The sequence below is a fragment of the Microchirus variegatus genome (genome assembly GCF_963457635.1).
Source record: "Microchirus variegatus genome assembly, chromosome: 17".
NCBI classification, from domain to species: domain Eukaryota; kingdom Metazoa; phylum Chordata; class Actinopteri; order Pleuronectiformes; family Soleidae; genus Microchirus; species Microchirus variegatus.
In genome coordinates, this window is record NC_139818.1 from 10,228,739 (window position 1) to 10,242,660 (window position 13,922).

Here is a 13,922-nt window from a genome sequence, read left to right on the forward strand (position 1 = left end):
GCAAAGTACAGTACTACTTTCAAAAAAAAGTAACATTTAATTTTTTTTTTTTTTTTTTCAATTACTTAACTTAAATCCTACTCAATTACAGTAACGTGAGTAAATGTAGTATCAGTTTCTCATACAACCCCCTTTCCCCTTGCTGTGCTTTTAATTTGAAAAGCCGCGGCGGATGTACTTATATTCACGCGTGTAAGCTTGACACCGTGTCTTAAACGGGAATACCCTCTGTGCTGCTGAAGGAGTCTCCTTTAAAAAAAAAAAATCTTGATGGTGACTGGTATGCGGTTGCCGGAGCCGGGCAGAGCCGACACCATCCCCGCCTGACAGCTGCTGCAGCACCGGTAGGCCTGTTCCTGTCTTAGCCCGCACCGGCTTTTTTTATTTCACTGTCTGATTCCTTCAGTGCGCTTTAATACCGTTTTGCATTTGAACCGTTTCTCATTATTGTCATAGAGAAATACGCGGTCAGATGTGGCGAAGGTCTTCTGACAGAGATGAGGCGCGTTACGATGACTTTGATTGGTCACCTCTCTCATATGGGAATAGCTCTCCCGGGTTAAATTTAGACAGCTTAGTTAGGGTGTTAAATGTGTGCTATTAATAATGTAGGCGCTGTGTGGTAGTGAAGGACTCACTTGGCTTAATGCGTCCTTGCGGACAAACTGCGGGTTTTTACCGGACATTTGGAGCAGCTTGACTCTCATCCACTGTCAATCAGATGACACTGTCACTGGATAAAAATGGTGTGCGAGGAAAAACGTTTTATTTTGAAAACCAGATTATAGATTTGATCTGAATCTTTATCTGAATGAAACGTGTTTGTGTCATACATTTTTCAAAAGCGTTGATATGAACTCTTTTAGTGTTACTTTAATATAGCAGAATGTAATAATTTCATAAAATGCTGTGTTTGAAATGAAGGTCTTTATGTCTTGACCTGCAGTTGTGTGGGATTTGGTTCCAGAACAGAAACTGAACACTGCTTCTCCATGTTGTCTTTGAGTCTAGGAGGACAAATCGATGACCTAAGCGGTCTGGATGATTCCAAAATTTCACCTTAAATAATTTAAAGCCCCTTAAACATAAATATATCTCTAAATAAATCAATTTAAGCATCAGTACTGTATATGAAACTATGTCTCCCAAAAGGCAAAAAAAACAAACAAACTCGTCTCTTAGGCTTTAATTAATTTTGCACAAAGGTTGTTTTGATCATTGAACTGATTTGGCCCCAGATATCTATATCCTGTGATAGTGTGATTTATTTACGTAGATGATTGACACTAAAAGGCTCCAAGCTACTTTTCACCAAAGCATGTGAAACATCTGTTCCCCATCTGTGTGTTTATAGTACATACCTGCGCACACAACAACGTGTTTAATAGGCTGAAAACAGCCACTGAGTGCAAAGGGAAAGTGAATGTAACATCACACGTTGTGCAATGACCGTTGGCAGAACCATGTCATTTATCACTTTGATTAGATTAAGCTGCTGCGATATTAAACCAACACTGTTAGTTATTAAAATGCTCAATTACATCGTTATTTGGCAACAAATCCATTCATTGTCTACCACTGTATCGTCCACGTGAGGGTCATCTCAGCTCACATAGGGTGAAACAGATTAGACAGGTCACCAGTTTTTTTTTGCTCCAATTGTGATGTAATCATTTGGTTTATTTGCAAACATTATTTGGTTAAAACGTAGAAAGGGCAGCCTGTAGTCAAGCGGACACTCAGCCACGGGGTTAGGGTACATCCAGTGTACTTCTTGATTTGGCCCCAAGCCTGGATAAATCCTGGAGGGTTTACGTCAGGAAGAGCATCCGGCGTAAAAAAAAAAAAAATCTAATATGTGGATCATCTGCTGTGGGGGACCTCTAGAGAGGGAGAAAGGAAAAAAATAAGTTGGTCAACACTTGGTCAAAAAGTAAAATACACTCATTGTGCTCATTCTAGTAGAAACACCTAAGATAAGAGATAAAGAAAGAAGCCTAATCCATTCAGTAAGATGCTTTAAAAAGGTATTGAAAGTTCCTTAAAAGCAGTGAGTGGATTTGTCCAGCAGAGCAGGAGGTAAATGTCTTTTTTTAAACCACTCCTGGTTTGTCCTCAGTGCCCCCTGTTTGTCCCACTTATGGTGCAAATATGCTGTAGCATAACAACTCAAGTTACAGCATGCCTTTCTCCGCAAGAAAACCCTGCAATAAATGGATCTGTAAATATGGACCTGGCACATGATCTCACATCTGCGCCACATAAATGTAAATAGAGTTTTCCTCCCCCAAAGTCAGACCTACAGGAATGAGTGTAATTAGGGTTAGGAAATGCTCAACTATGTGCTGCAGATCATCATCATGTGATTTGTACTTTCAGCAAGATAAAAAGCCATTTCACATTGTTTTCTGTCACTGAGTTTACATGTTTAAATACTTTCCTTTACTCATATAAACATTTACTGCCGCTACAATCTCTGGCCTAATAAGGAGAACTCATGCAGTTGTTTTATGTTTACATTTTTACGTTTTTCTATAACACTGATCTTTATTGACTTCATTCTGTGCAGGTCAACCTTAGTTGTTTTTAAATGTGTTCTATGAACAACATTTAAATTGATGATGATAATGATAATAATGCATTATATTTGGAGGCGCCTTTCATTACACTCAAGGTCACCATTTAAATTGAGGTTTTGTCTTTTTATGTATTTTCATTTCATCATTATTTATGTTGATTTTTGGATCATGACATTTGACAAATGTTTGTCATTATTTTTATTGACAAATCTTCACTTTGACTATAATACAGTGTGCAAAACTATGTATTACATGTATTATGTACTTCACCATACGTCATTAGAACATAAAATCATGCATCCCGTATTATTGTCCTTTCATTCTAAGGTCCTGGCATCAGATTTATATTTATTTATTATACTATTTGTCATCGTTTTGACTCATTTTCCTCTTTGGCATTGGTGTAAATTTCCTAGTGTTGTATAACAGCAGGACAGTGGAGGCTTATTTCGGAAAATTAATTAATTCTGGGTGTTTTATGGGCAGAAAAATACTGAAAATTAATTAATTTCGTTGGTTTTTTTTAATCAGAAAAATAACAATTGTTTAATTTCTCTTTGTACAGATGGGACATTTTCAGTGCTGAGAGAAAGTGACACTACACACGGTTGCTGATATTCAGTCACACGTCCTCAGCAGAGCTATACGTCCAAAGTAAGTAACATAATGTTATCTTCATGTATAATATGTTAAAATTATGTAATTGTATTTGAAGAAAGCAACATTTAAAGGTTAAAATGCAAAAAAAGAATCCTCATGATTTAGATAAATGGTTAAGTTTGATGTTGCTCATAAGACATATAATCATTAATAGCAGTTTTTAGAGAGTGTACATGTTTAGGTGGGAGGTAAAAATGGTTGTATGAGTGCACACGTATGGGCCAGTGTTTTATTTTCCTTTGACATACAGCTCTCACCTCCTTTCCCTAGAGCGGGACCACACACCAAAGATGTCTGCCCCCTCAAATCTCACCTATGCAGCGCCGCAGGAACCGCGCTTTTTGGCGTTGTTTGACTTCGACGAGACCCTCGTTAACCATAACAGTGACGACGCCGTGCTGTGTGCCCTGCCGTGCCCGCAGCTTCCCGACTGGCTGAAAAACAGCTTCAGGGACGGCCGATACAACGAGTATATGCAGAAGGTCCTGGCCTACTTGGCGGATCAGAGTGTGTCCGAGGACTCCATCCGTTCAGCAGTAGCGACGATCCCACCAACGCCTGGCCTCCTGAACTTGGTCCAGTTTTTACAAAACCACCAGCAGGACTTTGAGTTAGTCGTGGTCTCCGACGCCAACATGTACTTCATCGAGAAGTGGCTGGAGGGCGCCGGAGTGCGCCACCTTTTTCGAAAGATTTTCACCAACCCGGCCAGTTTCGATGAGAGCGGTCGACTTGTGCTGCAGCCCTTCCACTCCCACTCGTGCCCCCGCTGTCCTGAAAACATGTGCAAGCAGGTGATTCTTCGGGAGTATCTGGCGAGTCGGCAGAAGGAGCGCGGCGGTGCACCCTTCGAGAGGGTCTTCTATATCGGCGATGGTTCCAATGACATGTGTCCCTCTCTGGCTCTGGGGCCAAGGGACACAGCCTTCCCAAGGAGGGACTTCCCCATGCACATGCTGCTGCTGGGGATACAGCAGTCTCAAAAAGTCACGTTCAAGGCAAATGTGGTGCCTTGGACCAGTGGTGAGGACATTGTGGACTGCCTGAAGAACATAATCAGCGAGAGATGAGATAGAGAGAGATGATTTTATCTCAGCAACGCCTGGTACAAATTCTAAAGATGTTGCAAAACGACGTGCATTTATTTTAAGCTCAATTTTTAAAAGGAATAGGAAAAATGATTTTAGAAAAATAAAACTAAATGCTCTAAAACTAGAGCATGGACCGTAAATGAAATGCAATGAAATGAAAGTCCATGGAATAATGATCTTGAACTTGATTAATGACATCAGTTAACCGTCAGTTAATGGTCTCGGTCACTAGTTTCAAGCTCTTCTGCAATGGAACGTGATGTCAGTGTTGTTACGTATGTTCATATTTAGAGGAAAATGGACAATGACGCACAACACACATGTGATTGTGTGATTGACAGCTGGTATCATCCAATAGCTGCCTGGTTGCAGGTGACATCTGTCTGGTGAAACTGTCTTCACATTCTTATAGGGGACATAAGAACATCAGCTGCATGGCTAGCTTAGCTTACCACAAACACTCATGCTCATTAAAGGGATAGTTCAGCATATTGGAAGAGCACTGACTGAGCCATGAGCATACCCAGCATTGACTCCCATTTAGAGACACAGACTGTGAAAACAAATGGCCTCAAGTGGAGACCAAGGAAACTAACCCTAGCCAGCTCACACCTCACCTTATAAAATATATGCTATTGGATTCTATAATATCTCAAGATTTCCATTTTGTCTTATAAAAACCTGAGTTTGTAATCTGCTTACTCTCCCTTAAACCAAAGAGCATGGAGTAAAATTAGCGTTTTTATTTCAAGGGGACACAAGACCTGCTGGTCTACCTCTGCTTTGTAAAATCCCATAGCATTTCAAACCAAAGCAAAGTCATAAATAACACATTGACTAACACTGACTGGTGGAGGCAGCAGTGGATTAAAAACTCCTGTGTGCCATGATGTGAAATCACAGATTTTTTTTCCTGTGGACTTTGGTGTGGAAGAGTGAGCAGTTTAGGAATCCAGTAGACTCCTAAAGCTTCTCCTTTCTGATCAAGAAATAGTCTGACACATAAAAGTGTGATGAGAGTCAGTCGATGAGACAGAAATGAAGCATAGTCCCCCAACGTGTGAATATATAGCGACTCTCTCGATTAATGTGACGTGTAGGTCGTGTATCTGTTGCAGTGTGATGAATAGACTTTTCTTGTATTGCAAATGAATAACCCTGTTGACACTAACAGAGTCAATAATAGAGATATGCAGTATTGATGGTGCACTAACCTTTGCCTCTGATCAAAAAGCTGAAGGTCTAGTTTGCTCTGGGGGAACTTAATCCAACACAGTGAGCTCATTTAACACATCACCCTCTTCGTCATCAATTTAAATGACTTGGCACACGAATCTCTCACTCTGTGTGAGAGGCGAGAGAGAGCAACTGTGGAGATATATTAATCGAATCCATCTTTGGAGTGTCTCTGTGTCTGACTCACGGAAGCAGGATCAGTTGTTATAGCAATACCTGGGACAAAAGATGTGTTGTATCGGACGTGGACAAGGATGGCATAGAGCGGGGATACGGTGACAGAGACTCAGGCAAAACTACCTGTACCTGCACCCACTCTCAGTACTGATACGTAATCTGGGACTTGAGGACGAGAGCAGTAATCTACACCAGCATGAGATCCAAAGAGGACAGCGTAGCCATAGGCCTGCACTTTGCCCTCACTATCGCTGGCAAAAGCATGGTGCAAATTTTAAATCCAGTATTTAGAACTAAGTCAACTTCTATCCTATTTAACCATATAATAATTACATATTTGTTATATTTAGGAAGAGAATTCTTTTATTATGTTTGAATGCAGTTAAAGTAGAGTGTTGTGAAGGAATGGTGTCACTCAGTATCAGCCAGTATTGTTATATTTGCATAATTAACTCAACACATAACCTCACGAAATTCATGACAGGGACTGGGAAATGAATTCTATAACATATAAGGGAGGAAACACTTTGAGATTATTTTCAGCATTTTATTCTTTTTTTGTTCTAATTCATGTTCATGATTTTTAATCTCATGTACACACTAATAGTCTATTGAAGGTTGTTTCCCCTGCATGTGCGCACATTAGTGAACAATCACAGTTCTTGTCAAGTGACTCCAGATAAAAAAAAAGAGTATATTTATATTAATTTTATATCGTAATTGTTTCATGAACCCATGTGCATCTTTTCAAAGAAACATAGAGCCTTGAAAAAGCAAATATTTCCTTTAAGCAGTGTTGTCATTTTCTCAGGGAGAATATCAGAGAGTACTTGTAAGTTAACAGAATAGTAATATATTTATAAAAAACTAGATTTGCTGCTCGAGGAACAAAGAGTTTGACCCTGAGAAGGAGAGTGATGCTGCGTGAGCTTTTACTCGCTCTGATGCCGGAGCTGCAGGAACCCTTAGACCGCTTCCTTTTTCTGTGAAATGGTGAGACATCCAGGAGGTTTGTGCAATAATTCCATGTAGTGTACTTGACGTGATTGAACAGAGATTTAATGACAGTACAGTGGATGTTTTTCCCCCCACATCATCAAACGATAGTGTTTTAGTATCCTTTCGAAATGACGGTCATGAAAGGTCATGTGTTGTTACAATGAGACTCTGATTGATTCATATTATACGTTTGGCTTTTCCTTTTATGGTTCAGCTGTTTTGTTTGTTTGGGTTTCTAATAAGAAAAAAAAAATGTATTAATGCATCGATGTAACAGGAATATAAAGCCATTATCCAATTCATGTGGTGTTGCTGTGTGCTTCCTGACTGTGACTCACTGGTATTAACACACATATGACTCATATATGAATAAAGGTCTTTATATAACGGCACATAGAAATAAGCCATGTAAGTGTCATATTACTAATACACTGCAAAGATTTGAATCTCTCTCTCTCTCTGGGTATAAAATTAACTTGTTATTTCACCATTTCAAATATCAAGAAAGGGTTTTAAATATTTGGATATGACTTGGTATTTGGTTTTTATTTTAATAGGTCAAACTAGCTCTAAAACCGGGGTCTCAGCCACATGCTGCCCTCAAATCAATTGCATGTGGGCCACCAATTAATATCAACTTATGATGAGTTTAGAGCTGAAGTGATTAATCGATTAATTGATTATTAATTCATTACTAAATTAATCATCAGCTATTTTGATAGAGATTGTTTGTTTATATAACCCAAAATCCACTTTTTTATACATATTATGTGCTTCTGCATTTTCTAGTCGTTGTAAAATAGTTTTTGTTTCATTTTCGTAGTGTTTCAAAAAGTCATGTAAAATAATATGGTCGCGGGCCGCGGTTGCATAGCCACTGTTAGCAGCGAGACGCCATGTTTCTACGGGAGCCTGTAAGGACAAACGCAAGAGAACAAATCAAGCGTCGCTTTACTTGTAGCGGAAGTCCCGCCTCCACTCTTTCCGCCTCGTCTCGCCCTCTCCCTCACCTCACGAACCTCATCTGCTGACACGAAGAAAGACAACGAGGACGAATTTTGACCAGCTGCGGATACCGTAGCGCTCAGGGAAGGGAGGGGGTGAGCAGAGGAGCATGTCTTTGTTGTAAATTTCAGCCTCTCCTCTAGATGGCACTATAAACTACTTACTTCACCTTTAAATGTGAATATTTTCTTTGTTTCTTTGCTCCACATAACAAAGAAGTCGTTAAAAACTGAATCATTTTGGTTTGTGGACAAAACAAAACATTAGAGAACGTTGTCATTTCCAGGTTTGACAAACATCATTAGTTGCAGCTCTAAATGAGTTATTGTTACTACGTTACTATGTCACAAATACGTTTATATTGTCAACCTTTTTTTCGTTCCATATCAAAACCATCACTTTTAATGTGAAATGATGTCAAATAATATCATAAATATTATTATTTCCATGTATTTTTCTCAAAAAGGCCTATTTTTTACTTCAGCGGCCCCTTACTGACCAAACTAGACACTCAGTGGCCCCCAGGTCATTTGAGTTTGAGACCCCTGCTCTAAAGGGACGGAATACACTTCACTTCCTTGCATGTAAAGTGAATTGCATTAATATCAATATACCCCCAAATGTCTTTAATGTGTTCCGCTTTAACGCGACAATTACAATATATTATTATTATATGGAATAGCATGACCTCTATAGTACACATGAAGTTACTGCAGAGGCCTAAACCACAGCTTCTCTAAACATTTGTTATCATTACTGGGCTGCAAATCATTTAAAAAATCATTTAAAGGCTCCATATTTCAGACAAACAAGACGACCTTAGACTCTGCCTCACACTTTGGATTCAAAGGTCGTCTAACCATCGACTGTAGACAATCGTCACCTTTTCCTGCAGCGAGATTAGAGCCAATATTCAATATTTTGCTAAGACTGTGGCCAAATGTATAGACGTGAACCCAAAGTGTCTGTATGCAAATTGTATCAATTTATCACATAAATTAAACCTTCCCCATTTTGGCTTTTGTCAGAAAGATCATCATCAGGATTTAATCATCTATGACTGTGTCTCCTCCGGTAAGAATGTGACCCTAACAAAGACCAGGGCAAATGAGTTAGAGGAGGAAATGGAATAGTGCACTTGAAGAGTGAATAACAGAACCTCATGTGCAGAGAATAATTCAGTTTTACATCATGCTCAAGCAAGATTATCTATAATCAACTCTAAAATAGATGTGAAAGGTGTGACAAAGCCCCTGATGACTCACCCCATGTGTTCTGATCATGTCCTGTCACGATGCCAGTGATTTTTTAAATATTATCAGGAGTGCTGGATGTCGATCCAGTGCAACAACAGCCATATTTGGGGTCACAGACAGAAACCCTTCATAAACATAATTGCTTTCACAACTCTTCTAGCTCACAGAAGAAGATTATCTCACTGTAAATCACCTGATTCAGCAGACGTACGTAGGTGGGGAAAAAAAAGTCAAATCCTATTCTGTTGGGAAACCAACATTTTATTTTAAATGTGTTTATTTGGTTTTCTCTTCTGTCTCTTTGAGTAGATCAACAGTAGCACAGATACCCAATAAGACAGCTTATCTTTGCTTACATATATATATATGTATATATATTTATATAAATACATATATACATATATTTATCAATTTATTATATATATATAATAAATTGTTTACGTGTTTGAAATGAGCACGTCATGTGATATAAGTAAAACAGTTCACTATGAGATTGATCAGAAGGTCAAGGAGCCACAAGATTTGAAAAGTCAATGGCGTGAGTTATATTTTATTGACAGTTTTTGCATCAGTAAACAACATCAGCACAGAAGATAATAGAACACAGCATCACGTACAGACAAATCAAAACACATGACGCACAGACAAGTAGTTTATTGATAATCATACTCCATCACTTACTTCCATGGTTACCCTTCATTAACAATTAATCTATCTAAGTCTTTTCAGCCAGTTATTGAAACTGAAGTTATTTGGTTTATGTTCTTTCCAAAGCATCAAAAACAAAATCATAAAAACAAGTGTTTTTCTTCCATTGTGCCTAGAATACTGACTAGTGGACATTGGGGTGTTTCCACATTCACAACACAAAACCATTTCAAAGTGAATTCATTTCCAAACCTCCTCAGTAGAGGGTAGTACTGTAACAGCAGTGTCAGCACAGGAGTGGAAGGAACTTACATGGTGTGGTGTATGTGACCTTTGCAGTTTAATGGAAGATAAGCTGTCTGACGTGGAATGTGCAATAGTTTAGAGTGCTGAAACAACTCTCCCTCTGAAGATGGGGGGGGGGTTATTTCGGGGAAGAGGTCTCATTAATTCTTCCCTTTAAACTGAGTGACTTGTTGTTGTTGTGGCGAAGGCAGACGCAGAGGAGGGAGAACAAAGGAGGCCTGGAGAGACAGGAGTGTCTTTGTTTCAGAGCCATGCAGATACAGTTCAAACACTGTTTAAACTTGAAAATGAGTCGAAGCTGTAGCAGTGTTATGAAACCTGACCAGAGGCCTTTTTCCTTTATATTATAACATACTTTCTCTTGTGGGGCATAGTAGGTAAACTAAAAGTAAAAAAAAAAACCTGATATAATACATACAAATAATAATTAATTATTATGTTCAGTTAAAGTGATCACACTCAGGGTTTGGCTTCAGCTGTATGTGTCATACATGTACAGTATTCCTGTCTATTCCAGTATTTACATCCCTTTAATGAAAACACAGTTTGTCTAAACAAGACATGTCTATGTGATTCTTCAGTCTCCTCCAGTCTCTGGTGTAAATATCACCGTCAACCCTGTTTAATGAGTTCAGGTGACGTCCACCAGGCTTCTCTTAATTCACATTGCGTAAAAAAGAAACAATAGAGAACAGCTAAATATGAAGTGATGCAGACGTCAGTGTGCAATATCTCAGCACTAAAAGTCCCAGTAAAGTGATGTAAATGTTGCCATGTGTTTGAAAATAAGGTTTTAACTCATGTAAAATTCAGCTTCATTCTCTGCTCTGAGACGTTGAGATGCTCAATTTGCTTTAGATGGTCTTTAAAATGTCAAACGTCTACTTATGCGTACAAACTGAATGAAAAACCTAACAATACTGTTATCCTGAAATGTTTTTTTTATACAGAAAACTGTATACAAGCTGCTGCTTGTTAAACTAAGACCATAAACAGACACAGACACACACACACACAATGAACTGAAGATTTATTGTACATGACAGTTTCTGGTCGTCTGTAACCTGAGAGGTGAAACACTGCCCTCCACAGTTCAACGTTCTGAATCACAGTTTGAAGTTCTTAATACTAATACTAATAAAAGTTGCTGTACTTCACACCCACTCTGAGTTGTTGTGACTGCTCTCTGCATTGGAGGCATGTTCGCTGACTCACTGGTGTTCATGTTCTCTGTGAGCCCTGCTGTTGTTACTGTGGCCCTGCGATTCACAGAACACCTGAGAGTCGGCTCGCGGCTTCTTCTTCTTGCTCTGACTTAAATCATTCCTAATACTTTGGGGGTCACATTCCCATCCTGCTCTGCCCAGGATGTCTGTATATATGGTGTGCTGCTGTCTCTCCCCTTGGACTATGTTCATGTGGTTCTGTCCGCATGTCATTTTCGTTTTTAGCCAGATCAGTCATGGGCACTTGTTTGTCATAGCTTCTTGTAAAAACCACACAATGCTCGATGTTTTCCCGATATGAAGAGGATATATTACGAGAACTGGAGCATCTGTTGGTATCCTCAATAGTCAACTCTGCCTGTGTCAAACTGTCCTCTTCATCAAGGGCTTTCACGCAGCAGGAGCCAGTGATGTCACAGATCGCTCTGATGCCCAAGTGAAGCATCTCCAATATATTGAGTAACAGAGAGAGGAGAGAGACCGCATACATGATGAGCAGAAAGATGGTTTTCTCAGAGGGGCGAGACACGTAGCAGTACACAATGTGAGGGCAGGGTTCGACTGAGCACAAAAAGGTGTGAGGTACTGAAAATCCATACAGGTAATACTGTCCCCACAGGAACGCAGCCTCCAGCAGAGTGCGGACCAAGAGCTGAAGCACATAAATGCACATCAGACCGTCTTTTTTGATGTACCGGTGCCCATCATGCCGCGACCTAGCATTCGTTTGACTGTGACCACTGTCTCCCTTTGGTGGTCCAGCACCATCAATCACCAGTTCTACTCCATCAGTGATCACTGGGTCTTCCGTATGTTCATTCTCAGCCTCTTCACATCCCCGATGCTGATTTCTAGACAACATGCAGGAGTGCGTCTTGGATTTTCTCACGTCTTTGCCGTCCACGTGCTCTTCCCGCCGTGCAATCTTGTTGATAGCATATCCCAGGTAAACCAATACAGGTGTGGTTATCAGGACAATTTGGAAGACCCAGAAGCGAACATGCGAGAGGGGAGCAAAGGCGTCGTAGCACATGTTGTCGCAGCCCGGCTGCAGTGTGTTGCAGACAAACTTGCTCTGCTCGTCATAGTAGATAGACTCTCCTCCTACTACTGTCAGAACGATGCGGAACACGATGAGCGCAGTTAGCCAGAGCTTGCCCACAAATGTGGAGTGGTTCTGGCTTTCCTCCAGCAGATGGGTCAGGAGAGCCCAAGCCATGGTAGTGGCACAGAAACTGCAGTCAATCAAAGAACAGAAATGGTTTACTTTTGTGCAAGTATATGCATTAATAAAACATTCACAGACAAGCTAAATAAATAACTTACTGTTCCTTGTTTCTGCTTCCTTTTGTGTGTCAGTGAGAAATAAAGAGACAGAACTGTTTCTACATTCGAATATAGAGGACTTTTATGTGGAGGATACAGCGGTAGAAGATGAATTTGTCTTTGATTGGGTACCAAGCTTTGATCCTTTGAATGGCTTTGATCAACAAAGATATCATGGGTTACATCAATGTTAGTAACAACTCCTTCCACAGTTCTTCAGCAACTTTAATCTGTGTTAAAGTTAATTGTCATCAAAGTATTGTTATCAAAGCTTTGTTTACCAAAGCACTTTTTTGTAGTTGATGCTCAAATGAAGCAATGAAGCAGTATTGAACCACTTTGTCAATTGTATTGAACATGGGTTAATTCATTCAAAGGTTCTTTTCAGTGACATCTAGTGGTGAAATGGTAGACAACAAACACTGAATATATGTTCCGCTGATTCAGTAGACATATTATTATGTTATATTATTATTATGCTGACTAGTATCTGGGATTGAGGGAGGGTGTGCTTTAAGAAACAAAAAGTAGGTGCAGGTGGACTGTGCTTGTGTAACTCAGACTGTCATGGTATAGTTTTTCCACTGTTTTTGGACTCGCAATTAATTTTTTTGCTGACAACTTCTCCAGCTTTTGAAAAAACCCGTTCACATGGAACAGATGAGGCTGTTATGCATAAATATTGTTTAGCCAACAAGAACCCTCCAAACTATAAAAACTCTATCCAAACTCTATCCAAACTCTAAACTGACCGCAACTCTCCTTCAAAAACCTACATTTTGAATGGAGCCTGAGGGGTCTATATAGCTGTAAAACCTTGCAGCAAAATCTGAACCACTTCCTGAAGCAATCACATGGTACAGCCAGGCAGCGAGGCTTCGGACTCATCATTTTTGGCTCCTCCCATAAATGAAGCAAGCCTTGATATGCGCTTTGCGGAAACGGCCCCTTCATTACTCGACTACATGCTCTCGTAACATCACTACTTTTTTGTACATAGCCAATCTTTATTTTCCTGTCTTGTAACCGATCATCAGAACCGATACACTTTGTTGGTTTACAACCTATCAAGTCATGTGTCAAACTCAAGGCCCGGGGGCCAGATGTGGCCCGCCACATCATTTTATGTGGCCCACGAGTGATTAATTGGTCTTAAAAATCTGTGTGAAAATAGTTCTATGCTGCTTTAAGGCGTGCGTTTACCATAAACTAAATTTCCCAAAATGCATGGTGATCGCGTTACCCGCAAAGTGACGGCATCCCCGCCACTAGATCGCAGTGCATCATTGTATATGTATCACGCGACAAGTGAAATTGAGATTGAGACCGTGATCGCAGCAAAATCCCACCAAAAACAAAGTGGCAGTGAAAGCTAGCTTTATTGTGGCTGAAGAAATCACCCGAGTTTCAAAG

The 13,922-nt window shown here is 39.9% G+C and overlaps 2 protein-coding genes across 2 annotated transcripts; one reads left to right on the forward strand and one right to left on the reverse strand.

Moving 5' to 3' along the window:
- Positions 1–205: 205 nt before the first annotated feature.
- On the forward strand, positions 206–7,035 carry LOC310939161 (putative phosphatase phospho1). The gene is made up of 3 exons (XM_083903833.1): positions 206–344; positions 3,145–3,233; positions 3,510–7,035. Exon 3 carries the CDS (start codon positions 3,530–3,532, stop codon positions 4,307–4,309), a length of 780 nt encoding a protein of 259 aa, XP_083759959.1. The 5' UTR covers positions 206–344; positions 3,145–3,233; positions 3,510–3,529; the 3' UTR covers positions 4,310–7,035.
- Positions 7,036–11,298: 4,263 nt separating this feature from the next.
- Positions 11,299–12,402, reverse strand: LOC310938900 (gap junction gamma-1 protein-like; the record flags this gene model as incomplete). Its single annotated transcript, XM_083903528.1, has 1 exon — positions 11,299–12,402. The coding sequence occupies one exon, from the start codon at positions 12,400–12,402 to the stop codon at positions 11,299–11,301; it is 1,104 nt and encodes a 367-aa protein (XP_083759654.1).
- Positions 12,403–13,922: the final 1,520 nt, after the last annotated feature.

Coding starts and splice junctions, on each gene's coding strand:
- LOC310939161 (XM_083903833.1), top strand. CDS start 3,530: ATGTCTGCCCCCTCAAATCTCACCTATGCAGCGCCGCAGGAACCGCGC.